This window comes from Theobroma cacao, chromosome 7, assembly GCF_000208745.1.
Source record: "Theobroma cacao cultivar B97-61/B2 chromosome 7, Criollo_cocoa_genome_V2, whole genome shotgun sequence".
Lineage (NCBI taxonomy): Eukaryota > Viridiplantae > Streptophyta > Magnoliopsida > Malvales > Malvaceae > Theobroma > Theobroma cacao.
The window spans coordinates 1,205,766-1,228,939 of record NC_030856.1 but is presented as its reverse complement, the minus strand read 5'-3'; the positions used below and the strand labels follow the sequence as shown (position 1 = coordinate 1,228,939).

Sequence of the window (23,174 nt, the reverse complement as noted above, 5' to 3'; positions counted from 1 at the left end):
ATCTTTTTGGATCTTAATTTGCATATTAGAATTAACCTAATTAGCTTATTGGAGTCTACTCTCAAAAGAAAACTCTTTCAAGCAAGAAAGAGGGTTATGAACATTCATTATGAAAGGGTAAAGAAAAGGTTAATTACTTAACAAAACAAAAGTTTGTGTGGGATATGGTACCAATTATTTTCACTTCTTTATTCTTTAGTTCAACAAAAACTTTAGGGTATATAGCAAGCTTTCTTTTAGAAGAAATCATGATTGTTTAACAGTGATCAAAGGGAAGTATTTATTTCTTTTTTCTCCCATTGCTTGTTGAAATTTGAAAGCAAGAGGTAGATACTAGATCTTTCCCATGGATGGCTTTGATGTGATGAGGAAGATAAAGAAAGATACACAGAATATGAAATGATTGGTAGTCATGGTTGTTGGGTCATTATCTCCATCATTTCAAGATAACCCACAGATTTTAATTAGTAAACTTTGGGTTTTATCCTTTCGAACCAACCAACAAAGCTTGTGAAACTCCATCATATATATGTGGTATCTCTTTCCTAATTAGAAATAAGAGAAAATATTTCATATTTTTTTTGAAAAATAAAAAAATTGAACTATTTTTCCGATATGTGCGTATTTTGTGTAAAGAATTTTTATCGTTCTAATTTTATCGGATATAGACAAAATTTTAATTTATTATATATAACTTAGACAATAAACAATAAAATTTATATTCCTTCTAAAAAAGTTATCATTATTTATTCAACTCAATTGCCAAATAAAAAATTAAAATACATATTCCTCTCAAATTGAAAAGAGGGAACATTTTAGATCAAGCTAGTTGACTCATTTTCAATTTTAATATTTAAGATATCATGTCATAAACATTGTAGGTCTCCCATTATTTATTTTATAATTAATTTTCTCCTATTCCGATCAAAAAATAGATGTCTTGTCCCCATTGTAGAATTGATGGTGTATTTTTCACTTATTAATAATGGAACAAAATAAAAGAGATAAATAATTAATTATTAAACAAATTGTCAAAAAAAAAATTGAGATGATGGCACCTACTTTTGTTTGTTTCTTCCAACAATAATTCATGGAAAAAAATACTTAAAAAATTCCTTATGTGTTCGCTTTATTTATGCCCTACTACAAATCAGTCCCTTTCTCATGGCCGGTATATATATATATATATATATGCAATCTTGATAAAGAAGTAGCTTTGCTTATTTAGACACTTATTTTTTCAATATAATCAAGTTGGCAAGAGTTTATTATATAATGAAGACAAAAACCTAGTTTATAACTATTGAAGGATGGTGATGGTAGACATTATATTGGTTTTTAAGAAATTGCTTAAAGTTAATTACTAATTACAATGGTGGGTTAACATTCAAAAATCGAAACTAACCCATAGTCTTTATCAATTCACAGTAACTTGATGATAAATATGTTTTTCGTGTGCCGTCATCACAATTTTTTTTATATAATAAATAAAATGATTCAAATCAGATTTTTTAAATGATCAAATTTAATTTTTTGAATGACGAAATTTATAGAATGTAATATTAAATTTGCAATCAGATTCAAATCCGAAATCCAATTCTTTGATCTATTATAAGGAATGAAATGATACTCATATATGTATGTATATATATATAGAGGTACAATGCTAGTCTGGAAAGTTTGAAAAATATACATGCAATCTAGGGCAGGATGAGGTGCACAATTTTGTGAGATATTTCAGAGTAGAAAACCATTTAAAATCCAATGGGTACCTCCATTTGTAGTCAAACTTTAACATGGGCTAAGAGTCCCTCTTGCATGCTAAGGTTACCCCTTTTTCTTTTGCTTAGCTGCTTCACATGTTTTTCACCTAATCATTGCTATCTTTCCAGGCAAGATATGGTGCATGTTTGAAAAACAAAGGCCAAAAAGGATGGAAAAAGAAAAAGCAACCCTAAAGGAAAGACGGGGAACCATTTTTTTCTCCTAGTGCAATCACCTCTCTCTGTCTCTTTTAGGTCTATCTATTTGTTGTTTAATTGGAGCCCTTTGATGCCCTCAAAGTCATTCAAAAAGGGTTTGTTTGACATGGAACAGAGAAAAGGGACCCCCCCATTGCCATGTTAGGGCTTTAAAAATGTTAGTTAACTACCCCACAATATAGGGGCAGACAGGGGTAGAGTCACAATTAATGCAAAGCATGGCCCTTTTTTTTATTCAACTTGTGTTGGTTTGGCCCCCCAATTGTGCTAAGCTTTTGTGCAATAAATGTGGGTGGCTCTATCTTGGGTCTACCTCAAATTATGATGATGAAGAGTCCTATTCCCATGGGATTTATTGGCATTTTCTACCAAGCTTAAATGTGGGTAAATCAATGGAGAGATAAGCTTCCTGTCCTCTCTATTAGCAATTAATGTAAGTGGGTTAGCTTCAAGTTTATGGAAAGAGAACATGTTTAGTAGATGTTTAAAGTCAAAGATTAAAGTATGTGTGTGGAATTCTTTTATAGTTATGGCAAACATTTGAAATTGAATCCTGTGAAAAGGATGGGGGTGGAGGCCGGAGGGGAAGGTTGACTATAATCCTCCATTGCATAACCTAATTTTCTAGATGGAAAGAAAATACCAAGATAATTTTGGAATTGATTTCATGATCAATCATCGGTACAAGTCTAATTGTTGTTGAGAGTGTATCACCCTGCAATTATTCATAAAATATTAAGGCAAACCGTTCATCTTTGAGATTGATTAGTTGCAATATGATAACTGTAGTAGATATACTCACATCATTGTTAATGTATTATGATTATGCCAAATCTTTGATATTAAAAAAGATTAAGACGATATTAGAATTGGGTTCATGCTTAATCATCGATATAAGTCTACAATCATCCAACCACTGTAGAAATCTACTATTTATTGGTGCAGGGTTTCCTATAATATTTTGATGAAGGTTTTTTGCTTGTGATTATCTTATTGTAGTACGATAATCCTAAGAGATAAGCTCACATCATTGTTATTGTTAGTGTACGTTTATGATCATACTGAATCTTTGATTCAATGATTATTCATCCTTACAAGGGTGGAAAGACTATTGACTTGGCAATATTTTTAGGTCTTGTCCAACATATTCAAAAACATAATGTCCACAACAATTGTCTCCAAAAACAAGAGAAACCAAACAATTGAAAGTGAAACAACACAAAGATTTTTTAATTGAGGTTGTCTCACAACTTGTACAAAGAATAATTAAGGAAGGCAATCTAGCTAGTCATTATATATATATTGGACTAACCCCAAACCAAATATTCCTTTCCACATTCCATTGTCTCTCGTAAACCCTAAATTGGCTAATTCCTAGGTTAAGAAGATATTTTTAGGTTTGACATGAACCCTAATGTATACAACCCCTAACATGTGCCAATTTTGTTCTTGCAATTATGGTAACAAGCAAGTCCATATCATTGAGTTACATCAACATCTTCAATAAGGGTATATTACGCCACCGGTCCCTTCAATTTATGGGTTTTATCAATTTAGTCATCGAAATGTTTCTAAAACTTCAACTCGGTGTTCATACCATTTGTAATACTTTCAAAATTAAGGGACTAATTGAATAATTTTCCCACAAAAAGCAGAGACCCTCATGTTATCCAACTGTTCCCACGTTCATGCATTGATGAGAGGACAATATCTTACAACCATTAGATGGGATCCATAGCCACATGAGATAGCCAATGATCTTGCATATTGGTCAACATCAAACATAGATTTATAAGGATGTGTGGTCTTTATCAAGGCTTTGTGTGTGTGTGTACAATATATATTTATACAATGATCCATTCTGATTGTTGAATACAAATTGGGCCCCATGAAATGGTCGGCTGATCTGTTGACTCTTTCTGATGTGGATATAATAGGTGTAGTTGTTTGTTTTTTTGATTAAGACAATTTGTATAGTTCTTGAGTGCTTTGTGGTTATCCATGAACCTAACTTGGGGATGCTCAACAAATTGAAATCATTTACTCTTTGATTAGGGTTTGTGTATTTTCATTTTTTTTATTTTTAATATAAAACAACATTGAATGTCTATATTATAAAAATCTTTAAAATTTTAATATAAAATATATCAAATACAAAAAATTTTTATTTTAATTTTCGTAAAAATTAAAGAAAAACAAACATTTAAAGGCATAGACGGTTTTGTTTATATAAAAGAGAGTAACCTAAATTAAAAAAAAAAACTCGAGAGGAATATGAAGAAACAAAAATTTTTTTCGTCCCCCATATTTGAATTTAAAATTTTCAAATTCTCGAGTTTTGATAATCATGTTATTTTTATAATGAGGTAAATTAAATGTAGGCCCAAATTCTTTTTTTGGACTGGTTTGGGTTATTTGGGCCTAGAAACCATTGGCCCAAAATCAGCTTGCTCTAATTGGGCCCTAAATACTTCAACAAGCCCAAACAAGTGAGGCAAGAAAGAACAGAGGAAAGAAGAGAGAGCTTCTTTCTTTGCAGGCAGGCAGTACAGAAGAAAATAAAATATATATTAAAATAAAAACCCCAGATTGCCCCAAAAGCTGAAATCCTTCTCTCGATCTGCAATTCCCCGAACGGAATCCTCTTCTCTCTTTAGATCTCGGCTTCGGAGAAGTCGCTCAAATACGTAGCTGTTCAGTTAGATCTCCGATGGCCTGCCACTGACGCTGTACGACGCCGGTTAGTCTTACACTTTCTTTCTTTTTTTTTTTTTGGTTTTTTTCTTGATTTTTCTCGGTTGCGGGTGTGACACTGTGTAAATAGGTGACTTTTAAGTCAGAAGTGAAGCTAAGGTAGCGAATATGGATTAGTTGATTGGGAATTCAGTTGATGAATTGAATGGTTGTGAAGTTTTGAATCTGAACTGTTTTTAGTTGGGAGTTAGATTGGTATTGAATTGAAGAGTTGAGCTTTTTCTTCGGAAATTAGTTTGAATTGAATTGAATTTCGAATGTTCTAGAGTGTTCTGGAAGCTTCCTTTGATTGTCAAACTTTGTGTTACAGTTGTTATATGAATATTATTGCTTAGAAGTGCATACAATTTGAGAAAAAGGGAGAAATCAAAGTCTTTTTGAGCTTAATTATGTTGTATGTGGTCTTTAAAGCTGTTTGCGAGTTGGAAGGTAATTGTTGAGGTCGATTGTGCTTTGGTAATGTTTTTGCCTTAGGTTCAAGGATGTGATTGCAATTTCTTTTTTGTAAATTATGAGTGGCATGGAAGTTAAACATGGCTGGTGGAAGTTGAATTAGTGACAGATGGTATTATTAGGTAACATTCTGTTCCAGATTCAGGGAGGCAGTTGTTCTCTTTTCCCACCCTTAAGTTACGGGCAGCATGGAATTAGTGACTGCAATAAGGTTGAAAAAGGTGATAATTTGAAATTTTTAGTTAGGAGTACCGGAGGCTTGATTCCCGATGAGATTGAAGTCATTGACAATGTCTATGAAAAATTTCTTGCTTTCGTAGGTCTTGATTAGCTAAAATGTACTGGTGTTTCATTAATTTTCTTTTATGAATGCTCACAACTTTGATATTACTTCTGTTGGCAGGTTTAGTTGTGAGAGATTGCCTATTAAGTAGTATACTTAGTCATATTATTGAAAACCATGGGGACTGAGAACCCCAGTCGGCCGACTTTTCCCATGAGACCTTCCTCTACCCCTTTTGCTTCTGCTCCTCCAACTATGACACCTTTTTCATCATCTGGTCCTGTGGTGGGATCAGAGGCCAGCAATTTTAGACCCACTCCACCAGGTGCTCCCCCAACTATGACACCTTTCTCATCAGCTGGGCCAGCAGCTGGACCCGTTCGTTTTAGTGATCCATCAGTTGCATCTCCACCCATAACATCTGCGCCACCTGCTGGGGGACTTTATCAGCGATTTCCAACACCACCATTTCCTTCAACAGCCCAAGCTCCTCCTACTCGTGTACCACCTATGGGGCAGCCACCATTTCAACCTCCTGCAAGTCAAGTATCAGCTCCACCAGTTTCTTTCCGGCCACCATCACAAGTACCACCAGTGCCAATGGGATTTCCACCACAAATTGTAAATTTTCCTCCATCCAGTGTGAATGTTCCTCAACCTCCATCAGATTCATTGCCTTCAGGGCCTAGACCCAATTTTCAGCCTTCTTTCCCCACTCCAGATACATCTTATTCTGCTACCAAATCCACTTTCCAGCCTTCTTTTCCTGGATATCCAAGCAAGCAGCCTGCAGTTTCACAAGCACCATCACCGTTTCCTGCTCAGCAAGGAAGTTTTATGCCTCCTCCACCAGTATCATCTTCTCCCTTTCCTATTCAGCAAGGAAGTTATGTTCCTCCTCCACCAGTGGCAGCTCCCCTGGGCTACCAAACAAGGGACCAAATGCAACATCCAGGCTCTGCACCTCCTATTGGTGGCATCCAAAGCTTGACGGAAGATTTTAGTTCTCTCTCGCTTGCATCTATGCCAGGATCAATTGAGCCAGGACTTGATTATAAAACACTTCCTAGGCCATTGGATGGTGATGTGGAGCCAAGTTCTTTCGTTGAGACATACCCTATGAATTGTGATCCTAGATACCTACGACTTACTACAAGTGCTATACCAAATTCCCAATCTTTAGTTTCAAGATGGCATTTGCCTCTTGGAGCAGTTGTTTGTCCTCTTGCAGAGGCTCCTGAAGGGGTAAGTGGCTCAAGAATCAATATCAGTTTACCTTTAGGTATGCAGTAACTGTATTTTGTTGAAGACTTATATATTTTTCCTGTCAATTACTGTTCTTACAGGAAGAAGTGCCAGTAATTAATTTCGCTTCAACTGGTATTATTCGTTGTAGAAGATGCCGCACTTATGTGAATCCCCATGTCACATTTACAGATGCTGGAAGAAAGTGGCGTTGCAACATCTGTTCTTTACTAAATGATGGTAAACTCATTTAACTTACGAAGCAAAGATTGTGCAATGAGTGACATCAAGTGTTTTGAGTTGTGACTGATGCGTACAGCATCGTTTTCAATGCCGTACATTCTTTAATCTGTTATCTATTTTATCTTTTGTCTCTGGAATGTCCTACTATTGGAGGGCAATGAGCTTATCCCTTACTTCTACATACTTGCTTGCTATGGGCATCTCCCCTTACACTATTTTAAACTATCATAATTCATTGGTAATGTGCAAATGCATAATGTATTCTTTCAATTGATTTAATATGGGTGTGGTCTGGAATTTCACATAGCAGGTCAACTATCTCTTCTTTGTTGGCGAAGTAATTTTTGTTTTTCTTTCAGTTGTATCCAATTGGTTATATTTTGTGGCAGACTTATGATTTTTTTCTTTGTAAATCTCTTTAATAGTTGGTATTACATTGCATCTATGCTTATTTGATTCAACTTCCATGTGCAGTTCCTGGTGAGTATTTTGCAAATGTGGATGCTACTGGAAGAAGAATTGATTTGGATCAGCGGCCTGAGCTTACAAAAGGCAGTGTGGAATTTGTTGCACCAACTGAATACATGGTGCGGCCTCCAATGCCGCCACTATATTTTTTTCTCATTGATGTTTCAATATCTGCAGTAAGAAGTGGTATGATTGAGGTAAGCATTTCCTTTAAAGCAGTTGATTATGTTTCATCTCATATTGTCTTGTAAGAAAGCATTGTGTTATTCAAATGGTGATCATAATGGCAAAGTTGTCTCATTGTCATGTGAATCACAAACATGTGAATTACAGTTGACCAGGCTGCTTTTTCTTTTCTTGTACAGCTATTAGTACTCTATATTATAGCTTTTCAGAGGGGTTATCTGGTGTTTGTGTGATGTATATTTGTGCTAAGTAGATGGGCTGGCTTTGCCACAATTTGTCTCAAACAAACTTGTTTATTAATTAAGGCTTGTAAGATTCTTTTGCCTTGTTACGGCATCTGTAGAAAGAAAAGAAGCATGTGAGTTAGCCTTGCTGCTAAATTACAGGGTTTGGCTGACACTGTAAAGCTTGTTTAGGTGATTGTTTATCCGGGTTGTTCTCAGCATTTCCCCAATCATAGTTGATTATATAAGTAATTTTGGGTCTGCATACTTTCTACTTGTGCCTTTTGGTGATAAGAGGCCATGCTGCTTTTCTCTCTTCTTTCTGTACTTCTGCTTATTGTATTTGCATGGTAATGGTTTCTGCTGACTTAGAACATATCTGTATAGGTTGTTGCCCAAACTATCCGTTCATGTTTGGATGAGCTGCCAGGCTTCCCTAGAACACAGATTGGATTCATTACTTTCGATAGCACAATTCATTTTTACAATATGAAGGCAAGTGACTTGCGTGATCAGTGGAAAAGTTTTCTGAGATGCCTCAATTTTTCTCTATTTCAGCTGAAGTACTTCCAAACTAACTTTTGGTTTTTGTCTCTGCAGTCATCTCTTACACAACCTCAAATGATGGTAGTTTCAGATCTGGATGATATATTTGTGCCATTGCCAGATGATCTCCTTGTCAACTTGTCTGAATCAAGAAATGTGGTTGAAACATTCCTAGATAGCTTGCCCTCTATGTTTCAGGACAATGTGAATGTGGAATCTGCTTTTGGTCCTGCACTTAAAGCAGCATTCATGGTTATGGTGTGTTGTTTGCTACTATGAGGTTTTAACAATGAGATGCGTTTTAGTTTCTTGCTGATGATTGTATTCTTTAATGGTTGTTTGGCCACCTATTTATTGCAGAGTCAACTTGGAGGAAAGTTGCTAATTTTCCAGAACACATTGCCTTCGCTGGGGGTTGGGCGCTTGAAGTTGCGTGGAGATGATCTTCGTGTGTATGGAACTGATAAGGAACATACATTGAGATTACCAGAAGATCCCTTCTACAAGCAAATGGCTGCTGATCTTACAAAATACCAGATAGGGGTTAATATTTATGCTTTCAGTGACAAATACACTGACGTAGCTTCCCTAGGTACAAAATCATGTCCTTTTGGACTTTGAAGTTAAAAATGATATTGAAGTTAGAAGAGCTTTCAATCATACTTGATATCTCTTTTATGAATGTAGGAACCCTGGCAAAATATACCGGAGGTCAAGTATATTATTACCCGAACTTCCAATCCGGCATTCATGGAGAGAAGTTGAGGCATGAATTAGCCAGAGATCTCACGAGGGAAACAGCCTGGGAAGCAGTTATGCGCATAAGATGTGGAAAAGGTCTGCCTGTTCTTTTGTTATTTATTGTTGAATCCACTGGTAACTCAATGCTATCAAGCCTTAATCCCAATGTAGTTGGGGTTAGCTACATGATTTGCCCTTTCAATCTATATGCCAATAGGGGCTAATGCTCATAGAAAATGCTATTTATTTGTTCTTTTTTTTTTTCCGTATGATTTTGTTAGAACAAAGCAGTTGATTCTTGTCATTTGGTACTTTCACCAGGGATTCGATTTACATCTTATCATGGGAACTTTATGCTGAGGTCCACAGATTTATTAGCACTTCCGGCTGTGGATTGTGATAAAGCATATGCGATGCAGTTATCCCTTGAGGAGACACTGCTGACAACTCAAACTGTTTATTTCCAAGTCGCTTTACTGTATCCTTTGAGTGGGATGCTTGGTATTGTGTGGCTCTGTTTACAGTAGCTGTGAGCGTCTTCTTGGAGCGAAAATTTTACTTGATTAAATTTGTGAAGTTCCTTAATTGAGTCATGTTATATCTAACCTGATCCTTATCTAAAAAGGCTAGTCACTGGTTCCTTTTACAATTAATTTTGATCAGGAAGAGCTTGTCGCTGACAGAACTTTGGGTCCTTTCTTATAAAATTAATAAAGTTCCTATTTCATAAAACATATATGTATATATCTTTTTCCTTTGCATTATCGAGAGAATCCTTGCTGAACCTTGGGTCTTTATGTTTCATATCTATATTTCCTTGTGTTTGCAAGCCACAACTGGATTTGCATCATTTTTTTTTTCTCTGCATTGAGCTTGTTGAAATTATATCAATTTTAATTGTTTGGGTTATTCCCTTGTTTGCTGAAACTGGCTGGCTTACTTTTAGAAGTGGAAAAAGATTTGGGTTACTGATGTTTCTTTAACAATCTAAAGATACACGGCATCATGCGGAGAGAGGCGTATCAGAGTACATACAGCAGCTGCCCCAGTTGTTACAGATCTGGGAGAGATGTACCGTCAGGCTGATACTGGTGCCATTGTTTCTTTGTTTTGTAGGTTAGGTAAGTTAAACAAAACCCTTGTTCAAGAGATGCTATTTGTTTAGTGGATCTTGGTTTTAGGGATTTTCTAATCAACTGATATTTTGCAGCAATCGAGAAAACTTTGACCAATAAACTTGAAGATGCTAGAAATTCTTTGCAACTAAGGATTGTAAAAGCACTTAGAGAATACCGCAATCTCTATGCTGTCCAGCATCGCTTGGGAGCTAGGATGATTTATCCAGAGTCCTTAAAGTTCTTGTGTTTGTATGGATTAGCACTCTGTAAATCAGTACCTCTAAGAGGAGGATATGCTGATGCTCAGCTTGATGAACGCTGTGCAGCAGGTTTCACCATGATGGCATTACCTGTTAAAAAGTTGTTGAATATTTTATATCCTAGCTTGATTCGTGTTGATGAGTTCCTTTTGAAGGTAAAAGATTTTGTGCCTTTGAATAATTTGAATAAAGATGTAGATTTTGCAAACTGAATATCACTTATGTCTTATCTTTGTAGCCATCTGCTCAAGCTGATGATTTAAAAACCATTGTGAAGAGACTGCCATTAATTGCAGAAAGCCTAGATTCAAGAGGCCTTTATATATATGATGATGGCTTCCGCTTTGTTATATGGTTTGGTAGAATGCTTTCGCCTGATATAGCTAGGAATTTACTTGGGGCGGACTTTGCAGCAGAATTATCAAAGGTATGATCTCTTGTTGGTGAAGTTATTCTATGGTGGCAAGATTGTTGGATATTAGTATATGTTTCATCTGCTTTAGTGACCATTTTATGTATAAAGGATACTGATATTGTTGTTGATCTTCAACATATATAAGATGTGCCGTAAGTGTTGGCCTTACTGTTTTATGAACTCTGCCATGAGTACAATATGTCTGATTTGATTAATAAGTGAAATTTTGGAGTGGTCTTATCATACAGGTTCTAAATATATATAATGGAATGTCAATTGCAACCAATGACTATGGCAATGTAATCTTCTATGTAATATGCTTAGCTTGTTTTGTTGGCTCCTTTATATTCTGGAAACTTGCGTGCATACAAATTTTCTCCATGATAACCGTATCTGAAGTTAATCTGTTCCTTTGACCTTTCCTTGGCCTGCTGTGCCATGATGAGGTTGTACTTAATTCACCTGGTTCTTTATGTTTTCTATTTAAAAATCAGGTTGCCCTTAGCGAGCATGATAATGAAATGTCAAGAAGGCTGATGGCGGTATTGAAGAAACTAAGAGAGAGCGACCGTTCGTATTATCAACTTTCTTATCTTGTAAGACAAGGTGAGCAACCCAGGGAAGGTTTGCTGCTTCTTGTAAATCTTCTCGAGGACCAGATGGGCGGTACCAGTGGTTATGTTGATTGGATAACACTAATACACCGGCAAGTCCAGCAAAATGCATGATATACTGGTAATTCTCGGCAAGGTTTCAACAATTACTCCTTTCGTTCTGAACCATTTCGAATCCAGTTTTCGATAGAGACATTCAGTTCTATTTTGGCACCGTAATAACAAGTTATGCATCATGACTTGCTTTTGTTTCTGATGACTTCGAATTTGCAGGGGGAGGTTTCATCATCTCATTGTTCTTTGCCTCAAATGTTATAAATTCAATCTGTATTCAGCCTCCGGTTGCCCCCTCAAATCTCGGGTGTTGAATAGATAGAACAGATCACTCGGAATATTTTCAGGAAACGATTTTATTTGTTCATTACAGGATTCAATAACTAGGGGAAGAAAAAAGAATGTGCTATTGCACTGCTTTGATATTGAAGTGCAGAACGGATTAAATTTTGGTATGTGTCAGTTAAATTATTGGCAGCAAATTTTTGTTTCATAAGTTTTTCCCTTGTTTTTAGGGTTTTTGGTTTAGAAAGAGGTGCGTGTGACCAATTGCCCAAAGCATTGGTTGAATATTGCTCCATGTTCAATATATTCTGGAATTTCTAAAATGTTTGTGTTTATTTTTCAATTCTTTTAAGTTTTGACTATAATTTAGTTTTGATCCTTTAATATCAGAAATCGAAAATGGACATTCTGTTTCACAAATGTTGCTGTTATTCATAAAATTTCATTCGATACAAAACTTTACAAACTTTAGTGTTATTGATAAAATTTCATTCGATACAAAGCTTCACAAATGATAAAATTTTATGTGATAGTTTAGTAAAGTTAAATTTTATTTTTAAGTTTTTTGAAAAGAAATGCTCAAATATCGAATATCATATTAGAGTCTATTTGAACATAAACTTTATAAAAATTATTACATTAATTAATGACTGTTATTTGTAAAAATGTAAATCATGTCAGTTATTTCAAATATAGTGATAAAATATCTTTAAAATAATAATAATAATATTCCAAATGTTGGGAAAGCAAAAAAGACGAAACTGAAACTCTATAAATAGCTGCTCTAGTAACTGAGAAAGCAACTTCCCTCGTACTCGTACAGGCAGACAAGAATCTTATTCCAAAATCTGTTCCCAAAGGGTACTTTCTGCTCGTCTCCTTTCCTTTCCTTCCTCACTCTTCTCATCTTCTTTTTAACATTATCTTACAACCATACCCTTGTCTCGTTTTCTTCTAATCTGCTCAGTAACCCCATTAAAGTTTATATTTTTTCTTGTTCCATCTGCTTTTCTGAATATCAAAACTTGATTCTTTGTTTATAGATATATTGCTTTTGCCCCATGCAAAAACTCTTCTGGGATTTTCAAGATATGAAACCTTCTCTTCTTTGAATATTGCTGTCCATGTCTTTCTTTTTCTTTAATGTACTTTCATGGTTTGAAATCTTGTGTCAGGCTCAAATTAGATAATTTGGTGATACAGATACAAGGATGTCAGAAAAGGAAATGGACCCAAATTGGGAAGAAGCATCGGATCACTTCAAAAGGGTGATTGATCGTGGTACTGAGGCCATGCGTCTAAAAGCCATAATCAAATTGGCCAAACTATCCAATCATGCCCCAGAGAATATCTTAGGCCATACCATACCGATTCTTGCTAGTCTTGTTGCTGATCATAGCTCAAATAGTTCGAGTCCTTCTCTTCAAGGAGTGGTTGTTCATTGCTTAAAATGCATTGCTCGTCAGGGTGATGGCAGGTTGGCCACAGAGATAGGCCAATCTGGTGCTTTGCTTTCGATATTGAGGTTGTTGCCTGAATCTGATGGTAGTTTTCAAAGACTTTCTGCACAATGCCTCTGGTGTCTTGTAAATTTGGGTACTGATGATAATCGTGTCATTGTTGCAAACAATGGTGGTTTGGAGATTATTGCTAACCTGTTAAATTCATCTGTGCGTAGTGTTAGGCGGTACTTGTTAGAGATTTTGAGAGCACTATCAATGTTGAAAGAAGTAAGGTCTTGTTGATTTAGGTGGGGTTCACTTTCTTGTTGACGCAGCTAGTTATGGTAACATGCTATCTAGAGAACGAGCTTGTCAAGCAATTGGGTTGCTTGCAACTACAAGGCAAGCTCGGTGTTCGCTAGTTGAGTTAGGTGCTATACCTGTGCTTGTGGAGTTGCTTCGAGTTGGAGACAGTGACACAAAACTCAAGGCAGACAATTCCCTTGGAGTGATTTCAACTCAGATTGATTACCTTGGTCATGTTGCTCAAGCTGGGGCTATTCCAATGTTAGCTGAGCTTGTTCAGGGACCTGATCCTCTTGGTTGGGATGTTGCAGAGAATGCACTCTGTCTATTAGCTCATAATGAAGAAAATGCGGCTTCAATAGCTGACCACTTAGTGAGAATCCTTAGGAAAGGAAATAATGAGGCAAAAGCTGAAGCATTGAAGAAAAATTTACAAAAATTTCTCCGGAAAAAATTAAAATAAGAAAACAGAGGAGTAAAGGAAGAAGTAGGGAGCAGCAAGAGCAGTAGAGATCTTAATATTTTTATTCAACTCTTTGTATTTTAAACTTCCAAAGTTAACAACACTTCTTAACAAATCGGATCCAGCACTAAAATTCACGTTTAATCAACCATGGCTGTTAGGCCTTGAAACAGAAAATGAAAAACAGACTAAACGACATTACAAAAATGCGCATAAGATTAAGTAGAATTACAGCAAACTCAAACGACAAACATCACATTGTTTTGAGGACAGCAACTTTAAACAAAGACTAAAACGATGCGTTTTGAAACCTCTAGCCTATTCAATCAAGAAACGCCACCGTTTATGCTCCAAGTGTATTCTTCAACCTTCAAAGCTGTTGCTTCCCGCTTGATCTTCAATCAGTTTTGCTTCCAGATTGAGAATTACCTTTCAACACAACCCTATAATTCTCAATTTGAATAACTCCAAGACATAATCTCAAATACTCAAATCTCTCCTTTCCCAAACTTTTGGTAAAAATATTAGCAACCTGATCAGCAGTTGCACAATGAACCAATTCAATTTCACCTTCTTTTATAGCATCTTTCAGAGCATGGTACTTGACTCTGATGTGCCTTGTTGAACAGGGTTTTTTGCAATAGCAATTGTTGACATGTTGTCAACATTGAGCAGAGTTCCTTTGACTTGCTTGAATCCCAGCTCAACAAGTAACTTCCTTAACCATAGAGCATGGTTAGCAGTAGCTGCACAAGCAATGTACTCAGCCTCAGCTGTTGACTGAGCAACCACTTGTTGCTTTGAATTCCAAGCAAACACTGCACTGCCAAAAGAGAAACAAAACCCTCATGTGCTTTTAGAATCATCTAAAGAACCAGCCCAATCATTGTCTGAAAAGCCTACCAACTGACTGCTCTTTTGCTTCATGTACACTAATCCATAATCCATAGTTCCCTTCACATATCTCAAGATCCTCTTATCTACTGTAAAATGAGTCTCTGTAGGATCTTGCATGAACCTTTACAATAAACATGTAACAAACATTATATCAGGCCATGTAGCTGCTAAATATAGTAAAGATTCAATGATGCTTCTATATAACTGCCCATTTGCCTTAGCAGTACCATCATCTCTGCAAAATTTTGAACCAGTACTCAAAGGTGTACTTACAGCCTTGCACATACTCATTTTGAACCTGTTAAGTAGGTCTTTTGCATATTTCACTTGATGCAAAACAATCTTACCAGTAGATTGTATAACCTCCATCCCAAGAAAATAAGTCATTTCACCCAAGTCTGTCATTTCGAACACCTTCTTCATCTGAGTTTTAAACTCAGTTAAATATTGCCCTTCAGGTCCGGTAATTAAAAGATCATTAACATAGAGTGCTGCAACGAGTAACATGGTGCCATTTTCACTCTTCACATACAGTGTGGACTCATTTATACTCCTCTAAAGCCCAACTTTGGGTCACAGGAAATCCATGTTCAGGTAACATTTTTGGTCATTTCTTTGAGGACTTTTGTAGTATGAAATGAGATGTTTAATTTGTTGTTAATAGCTCAGTTAGGGGCTTCTTGTGTTAAGAGAACTAAAACCTCAAAGTAGGCTCATTGTACTGGAAACAAAAAAATATGGGTATTTTTGTGACGATTTCTAAAATTTTGATTTTTAAAAATTGGAAATTTTGCATTCTGTTTAATAGAAACAAATTTTGGTTATAGAATGATATGAATATTTCAAATTGGTGTTGATTTTATCGCTGGAAAAAATTTGGGTTAAGAGTTACAAGAGCTCAAAGTAGGCCAAATGACCATCGAGATTCTGAAAAATTTTATTAAAATATCAAAAGTTAATGAAAATTATAAATATGATTTTTATGAATGAAATTAGTGTTATCTTTTCATCGAAAATTAAAAAAAAATCCTTACTGATTTTATGATTTAAGTTTAAATTCTCAACTTTATTTAAAATTTTATTAATTTAAAAAATATATATAATAATAAAATATTAATTTATTAATCGAAAATGTTTCTAAATTGTAATAGAAGTCGCTACACACCTTAAATGCTTAGGATGCCCATCGGAAGTCACCTTGTAAGATTTGTTTGCGAATTCAGTTCTAATTTTGTATGTATTTTCTTGTTATATTAAGTTACTAGGAGGATTTTCTGCTTTGCTGCTTAAAAGTGAAATTGACAAAATTAGATGAGTGACTGATATTCCTTTGATGTTTTGACACCGTAAAAATTAACCTTAATGTGAATTTGTACATGATATATGATATTTTGTCCTACGATTTATTAAAATCGGGTTGAGCATGCAAAATGTGTATGTATATGAGTTTTGTACCTTGTATTTAGAATGTGGCTTATGCAAAGCTTGATTTTTAATTTTGAAATTTGTATATGATTTTGTGAATATAAACATAAATATTTAGTCTGAAATGAATATGCTTTTGATGTGTATGGGATATGCTTGAGAAAACTGATATACTATTTTATACAATTTGAGTAATCTAAAAATATATGTTTCTGTTTTGTCTCCTAGTATGATTATGCTCGACCCTATCAATGGGGGTTAAATGTTGGCCATGTCGACATGTACTCTGTGATTAGAGATCGATCTCCCATACCGTCGGTTACAGAATAGTGGTATTTGTGATATCTGTTCAGTGCATCCAATAGTTGCTTTTGATATATTTTTGACTTGTGCCACTGAGTTAATTGTGGATTTATTTATGACCTATGCCACAAGTTTTAGATGTGGTCATAGCATGTTACAGGAGACAATCAAAATCTGAAACTTTGTGAAATTTATATTTTGTTTTGTTAATTGAAAATTTTGGAGTAAGATAGTTTTGTTATTCAAAATTAGGTTATCCAAAATTTTGTTTTGATATTTATATGAGAATAAATAAATTTTGGGCCTAATTGTTTTGAGCATGCTTAATCTGGCTGAAGGGATGTTAGTTACTTACTGAGTAGTTGGACTCACTTCTTCCTTCACTATTTTTTTCAAATTGTGATTTGATCAACCACGTGAGAAATTTTAGGGAGTGATGTTTCATCATCTAGTATATGAATTTAGAGTGTCTAAGATTATTTAAATGTTATGAACATTGAACTATCTTTAATTGGTATTCAGGCTTTTATCTTGACATATTAGCTTTATAGTTTTAAAGATTTAACTTTGAATGTTGTCGAATTATGACCTTTTAGTTTCTACATACAGATATAGTTATATGAATCACTATATTTTTCAGGTATATTAGTCTTTTTTAGTAAGTGGTACAAGATATGTGTTCTGGAGTTTTGCATGTCTGTGAGATTATATCTTACAGGTATGCGACGTTTGTCATATCTCAGGGTTTGAGGCGTAACACAATAATTGAAACAAGAGCTGTTAATCGTCTCACTGAATTGTTACATGATGATTCAGAGTAAGTGAGGGATAATGCTATGGAGGCTGTTATAATTCTCTGCCAAGATCCACAGTATTGTCACGAGACAATATCCGTGGATGTTGACCTTCCTTCGCAATAAAGCTTGCGAGACAGTATTATCAGACTTTATGGTCTTCGTAATCTAACGAATTCTTCGAAACAGAGTAGTATTGAGCAGCATACTATAGACCCTGATCTTGTCTAATTGGTTGCTTTTTGTCTTCACTGATCTTGCATTGTGATAATATTGTTCTATAGTTTTTCCTTTGTATTTCCCTTCTTCTTCCAGGGTATCTAGTCATGCAAAATTTCTTTCTCAAGTCACCTAGTCGAGAAGCTGCATCCTTCTCCAATTAATCCCAAAGGTTGCATACATTTCCAATCAGTCAAATCTTTTTCTTAACTATGTAAAACCTTGAAACTGCTTCAATGGTCTGCACTTTTTTATTAAAATGTTTTTGAAGAATAGTCATTCTAGTTTTTCAAATTGGTGAATTTAGTATCAGTTTTAACATTGAGGCAATGGTAGCTATATTTTCCACATAACAGAAATGAGATTCTTTTGTACAGGTGCATGTAAGAATAGATCATCCAAAGAAAATTACAAGAGAAGTCATGCGTTAAGCAAAAGCAAAAGAAAATTACAAAACCACACTTCACTGCCATATATTTGCTGATGAAACACATAGCTATTTAATTACAACAATCACTAGTACTAATAGCAAAATACAAAGACATGTCCATGAAAACAATTGGAATAGAGTACAGAGAACACATGTTGCAATAACTTCCAAAGTCATCTGCACTGACTAGTTCCGTGAGCATCTTCTTCCCTTTCGATGATATTTGACTCGATACAATGTCACAAACCATTTTGGTTCACCATTTCTGAATGTAACATATCCGATAATGACTCCAAATATCAGTCCACATCCATAGCCCATCAACACAACGTTCCAGCCAAAACTGATCTTAGTCTCTGAATCGTCTGCCTCTTTCAAGAATGATGGAGATGATCGTTTCCTCCCATCGTTGTTGCAAGCTTTCGACAATGGAAAGCCACATAGTGCCATGTTTCCTTCGTATGAGCCATTTTCAAATGTACTGAACTGTTGACCTTGAGGAATTGGTCCTATAAGTCGGTTATGTGAAAGATTTAAGCAGGCAAGAAATGTCATATCCTTTAATTCGTCAGGAATTTGCCCAGTGAGCTTATTTGAAGAGAGGTCTAACCATTCGAGATTGGTCAAATTACCCATTGATGTAGGGATATGACCACTAAGACTGTTATAAGAAAGGTTGAGCCCTCTAAGTGAACTAAGCTTTCCGATAACACTTGGAATCTCTCCATGAAAGTTATTATTTGAGAGATCAATGCTTGCAAATGTTTTTGAGATATGAAAATATATAACACAAAATCCTTTCACAATCAAATTGACATAATAATTATAATATTCTCCTTGCATATATTGCAAAGAACTTTGTTGTTCATTGAGATTCATCATGGCCTTCATGTTTTTTATTATACCTTCGGGCAAAGGACCAGCGAATTCATTGTTAGCAAGGTCAAGAATCCGTAACTTGGGAAAGGGATGGATAGTCTTGGAACTCTGCAAGACACCACACAATTTATTTGACTGTAAAACAAGAACTTGTAATTCTGGCAGAGTATCTAGCCAATAGGGGAATGTGCCATTTAACTTGTTGCCGCCAAAATCCATCAGTTCCAGGTTTCTACAATTGGCCATGGATCGTGGTAAAGACCCCTCCAATTTATTTTCTTTGAAGTTGAGATACCTCAACCCACAGTCCTTACCAAAAGTTTCAGGGATGGTTCCATGAAAACTATTCATATGCAAATCTAAGATTGAAAGACCTTTGCTGAAGTTTCCCAAACATGGTGGAATGGTTCCATTTAAGCTGTTATCACCTAGATCAATAACTTCAATGGAACTTAAATTGCAGATCAAAGAAGAAATTTCTCCAATCAAGTTGTTTGAGTAAATAGCAATTCTTCGAAGATAAGGCAAAGATGTTAGAGCATTTGGAATTTTACCCGTAAAGTCATTGGAGACAAGTTGAAGACCCTCCAAGCTCTGCAATTCAATTATGAGTTCTGGGATCTCACCAAATAAATGATTCTCACTCAGATCAAGGTGAATAAGCTTTTTGAGGCCAAAAAGGGATTTAGGAAGCAAACCTGTGAGCATATTTCTGTAGAGGTAGAGATATTGAAGATTGGTGAGGTTTCCAAGCGAGGATGGAATTTGTCCGTTGAGATTGTTGTTATGGAGGTAAAGGTTTTTAATGTTGGTGAGGTTTCCAAACGAGGATGGAATTTGTCTGTTGAGATTGTTGTTGAAGAGGGAGAGGTATTGAAGATTGGTGAGGTTTCCAAGCGAGGAAGGAATTTGTCCACTGAAATTGTTGTTGGCAAGATCAAGAAATATCAAAGAAACTAAATCAACAAATTCTTGTGGAATTTTGCCAGAAAGGTAGTTATTGCCAAAGTATATCCCCTTCAGGCTCTTCAGTTTGCCTAATGCACGAGGAATTTTGCCAATCAATTCATTACGATCAAGACTTAACATTAGCAAATTGCTGATATTTGATATGGAGCTTGGAATTCTTCCCGCCAAATTATTTCCACCAAGATCAAGTTCTTTTAGATTCGAGCATTGACCAATTTGTGGTGGAATTTTCCCGAACAACATGTTACGACTAAGATCCAATATTTCCAATGAAATTGAACAGTTTGGAATTGTTCCAGTCAAATTGTTACAACTAAGATTAAGATATCGAAGTGACACAGAAGAAACCAAATCATTGAAAATTTGACCAGAGAATTGATTAATCGAAAGATTGATAAACTCAATCTCTGACAAATGAAAGATTGAAGATGAAATTGTCCAAGAAATATTTTTTTCAGTGAGCTCAATTACCTTAATCCTAGAAAAATTGTTGCAAGTGATTCCATGCCACATGCACAACGGGGTGGAGGAGTTCCAGTTGGAGAGGAAGCCAGATGGATCATTGATTGAAGATTTGAAGGATAAGAGCAGCTGGAGTTCGTCACCCTGTGACAAGCTAAAATTTAGTATTAATAAAAACATGAACATGAACAAGAGTTTGTGTGCTGTAGCTGTTTTATATAACATTTTACAAGAAGATCTTTTAACAGGGAAAGGAAGTCTTGAGCTTTGGGACTAAAACTAATTAATCCCAAATCAGTTTATATCAGAACAAAGAGGTTTTTGAACTATTGAGGCGATGATATTAGAGTGGGTAGAGGCAGATGTTTGAATGTGTAAGGATGCTGCGAAACTCATGCGTGAAAAACAAGTGGCTCCATGCTTTTGTTATTTATTTTTTCTTTGCAAAAAATAAGAGAAAGTAAAAAGTAAAAAATAAAAGATTAACAATAAAAAGGCCAATAGTAAAAATATCAGCTAAACAGAATATAATTGCTTCCCTTTATATCTTAAATGAAAGTAAATTCAATTTTAAGTTTAATATTATATACACTATTTTTAATTGAGGGAAAGGAGATTCGGATCGTGCTCTTTAGGTAGGGGATCATGCACTAATCAATAAATCAAATGTTCAGGTGCTTTATATTATATACATTTGATTAAAATGAAATTCAATTCTTTGTCCTAAAATGATAATTATTAACTTGTAGATGTCCCAATCAATTTCCAACACCTAATGAAAGATATATAAATATATAGCTAAGAGGACTAAATTGCAACAGATATGGGTGCTGCGGACTTGGCCATAAGTGGGGTAACTGAGTTTGGACCTACATGCCTATTTTTCTCCATTGCATGTTGATTTTAGATAGCTGTATTTATTGAGCCTGATTCAATACGTTAAGTCTTCTTGGTCTTCTTGCCTGAACCCTTAATCACGGGCTATAATCTTGTCTTTTTTCTCCCAGTCATCTCCAACCCCGTCTCAAATAGAAGATATAAGAAATGTGCAAGGAGAGATGAAGGTAAAAAGTAGAAGATTTGGCACTTTCCGATAGCAAATGGAGTCTTACTTGGTGTAACTCAAGCATTTAGTGGAAAAGGATAGTGGATGATTTAAGTATTCGTAAACCTGAGAATCACGCAAAGTTACGAACTTGCTTGTGTTTTTATTAATTCTAAGTTGCCTCAAGTCCTTTTTCTGTTCATATTCTACATTCTAATGTTTTTATATCACAGCATTTGCCAGAAATTTCAAAAGGCAGATGATTCTTTGCGCGTAAAGCTCAGGACCCAAGAAGTTGATGACAGATTTAATTTTTTATCCCAAGATGAAAGACCATCGATTGAGAAACCCATGATATTAACTTGTAGAAGATCCAGGTCCATTTTCAACACCTCGTGAAGCACATATATATTTAATAGTAATGAATTGCAACAGATTTCTATGCTGCAGATTTGCTTTGTGATAAGCACATAAATTAATGGGGTGATTGAATTTGGACCTACATCCACATTTTTCCCCAATGCAGGTTTGCTTTTAGATAGCTTTTTTGACCCTGACTCAATACCTTATGTCTTCTTAATCACCAGCTATAATCTCTCTCCCTTGTTTTTTTCCACATTAATCCCACATCTCTGTCATCTCATAAAAAATCAGAAGATTTAAGGAATGTACAAGGAGAGATGAAGGTAAACGTAGGAGACTTGGCACTTCCCGAAAGCACATGGAGTCTTATTTAATGTAAAAGGATGATGGATGATTTAAGTATTCATAAGCATGAGAAGCACGCAAAGACTTGCTTTTGTGTTTTATTTATTCTAGTGTTTTTATATCACAGCTAGCATTTGCCAGAAATTTCAAAAGGTGGATGCTTCTTTGCACCTAAAGCTTAGAACCCAAGAAGTTGATGATAGATTTATTTATTTTTATCCCAAGATGGAAGACCATAGATTTCAATATCTTCACAAATTGGAAGCATTATGCTGGTGAGTTCACTCTGCAATAAGTTTTCCCGCGAATTCTGTGTCTGATTTTCCTTTTGGCTATCTGGCAAAGTGACTCTCTTCTTCACAATCAGAATCCTATCCACACAAAATCCTAGCATCTCTCTGAGCAAAGGATTTCTAACCTGATCATTTAATTATATGATCTGCTGATGAAAGGCATGGATATTTTATAACTGCATATTACCAGAACTTACGGTAATGACAAACCATGACCATGAATACTTGACCGTGGACCGAAAACATCTGGAAGCAAATGCTACCAACGCCTTGCCAAAGTCATCTGCATTGCCTAATTCCATGACCATCTTTTTGTTTGGAATTAATTGTGATGGTTGAGCTATGTCCACCTTTTCTTTCAGGGCATAGTCTCCTGATTTGGTGTGATGAAAAAAATGTCTGATCTCACAAATCAGTTTAATTATATATATGCATCAAGATATATATATATATACAAAAAAAATTACGATTGTCATATCAACATCCTTAGTTACACTATGTTTTATATATATATATATACACTGCTTTCAAAATGTTTTAAGTTAGATGCGTAAAGGTAACGTTTGATACTTTATAATGTAATGTGATTATAGATAATGTGATTGCAGAAAATATGATTGCAAGCAATATGATTACAGGAAAGATAATTGCAGTGTTTGGTATATAAG

General features: G+C 35.3%; 4 protein-coding genes across 4 annotated transcripts; 2 read left to right on the top strand and 2 right to left on the bottom strand.

The window, feature by feature from the left end:
- LOC18593362 (protein transport protein Sec24-like At3g07100) lies at positions 4,531–12,214 on the top strand. Its single transcript, XM_007020537.2, has 14 exons — positions 4,531–4,722; positions 5,593–6,717; positions 6,819–6,957; positions 7,435–7,625; positions 8,226–8,333; positions 8,439–8,642; positions 8,745–8,976; positions 9,072–9,221; positions 9,447–9,603; positions 10,119–10,246; positions 10,336–10,658; positions 10,742–10,930; positions 11,413–11,653; positions 11,806–12,214. The coding sequence occupies exons 2-13, from the start codon at positions 5,650–5,652 to the stop codon at positions 11,644–11,646; spliced, it is 3,123 nt and encodes a 1,040-aa protein (XP_007020599.2). The 5' UTR covers positions 4,531–4,722; positions 5,593–5,649; the 3' UTR covers positions 11,647–11,653; positions 11,806–12,214.
- Positions 13,083–14,504, top strand: LOC18593365 (U-box domain-containing protein 8). Its single transcript, XM_018124162.1, has 3 exons — positions 13,083–13,606; positions 13,674–14,022; positions 14,400–14,504. The coding sequence occupies exons 1-3, from the start codon at positions 13,083–13,085 to the stop codon at positions 14,502–14,504; spliced, it is 978 nt and encodes a 325-aa protein (XP_017979651.1).
- Positions 14,671–15,486, bottom strand: LOC18593364 (uncharacterized mitochondrial protein AtMg00810). The gene is made up of 3 exons (XM_018124161.1): positions 15,185–15,486; positions 15,014–15,100; positions 14,671–14,905 (listed from the first exon to the last, which is right to left on the bottom strand). The coding sequence occupies exons 1-3, from the start codon at positions 15,484–15,486 to the stop codon at positions 14,671–14,673; spliced, it is 624 nt and encodes a 207-aa protein (XP_017979650.1).
- LOC18593363 (receptor-like protein 12) lies at positions 18,337–20,722 on the bottom strand. The gene is made up of 2 exons (XM_018124160.1): positions 20,000–20,722; positions 18,337–19,855 (listed from the first exon to the last, which is right to left on the bottom strand). The coding sequence occupies exons 1-2, from the start codon at positions 20,683–20,685 to the stop codon at positions 18,337–18,339; spliced, it is 2,205 nt and encodes a 734-aa protein (XP_017979649.1). The 5' UTR covers positions 20,686–20,722.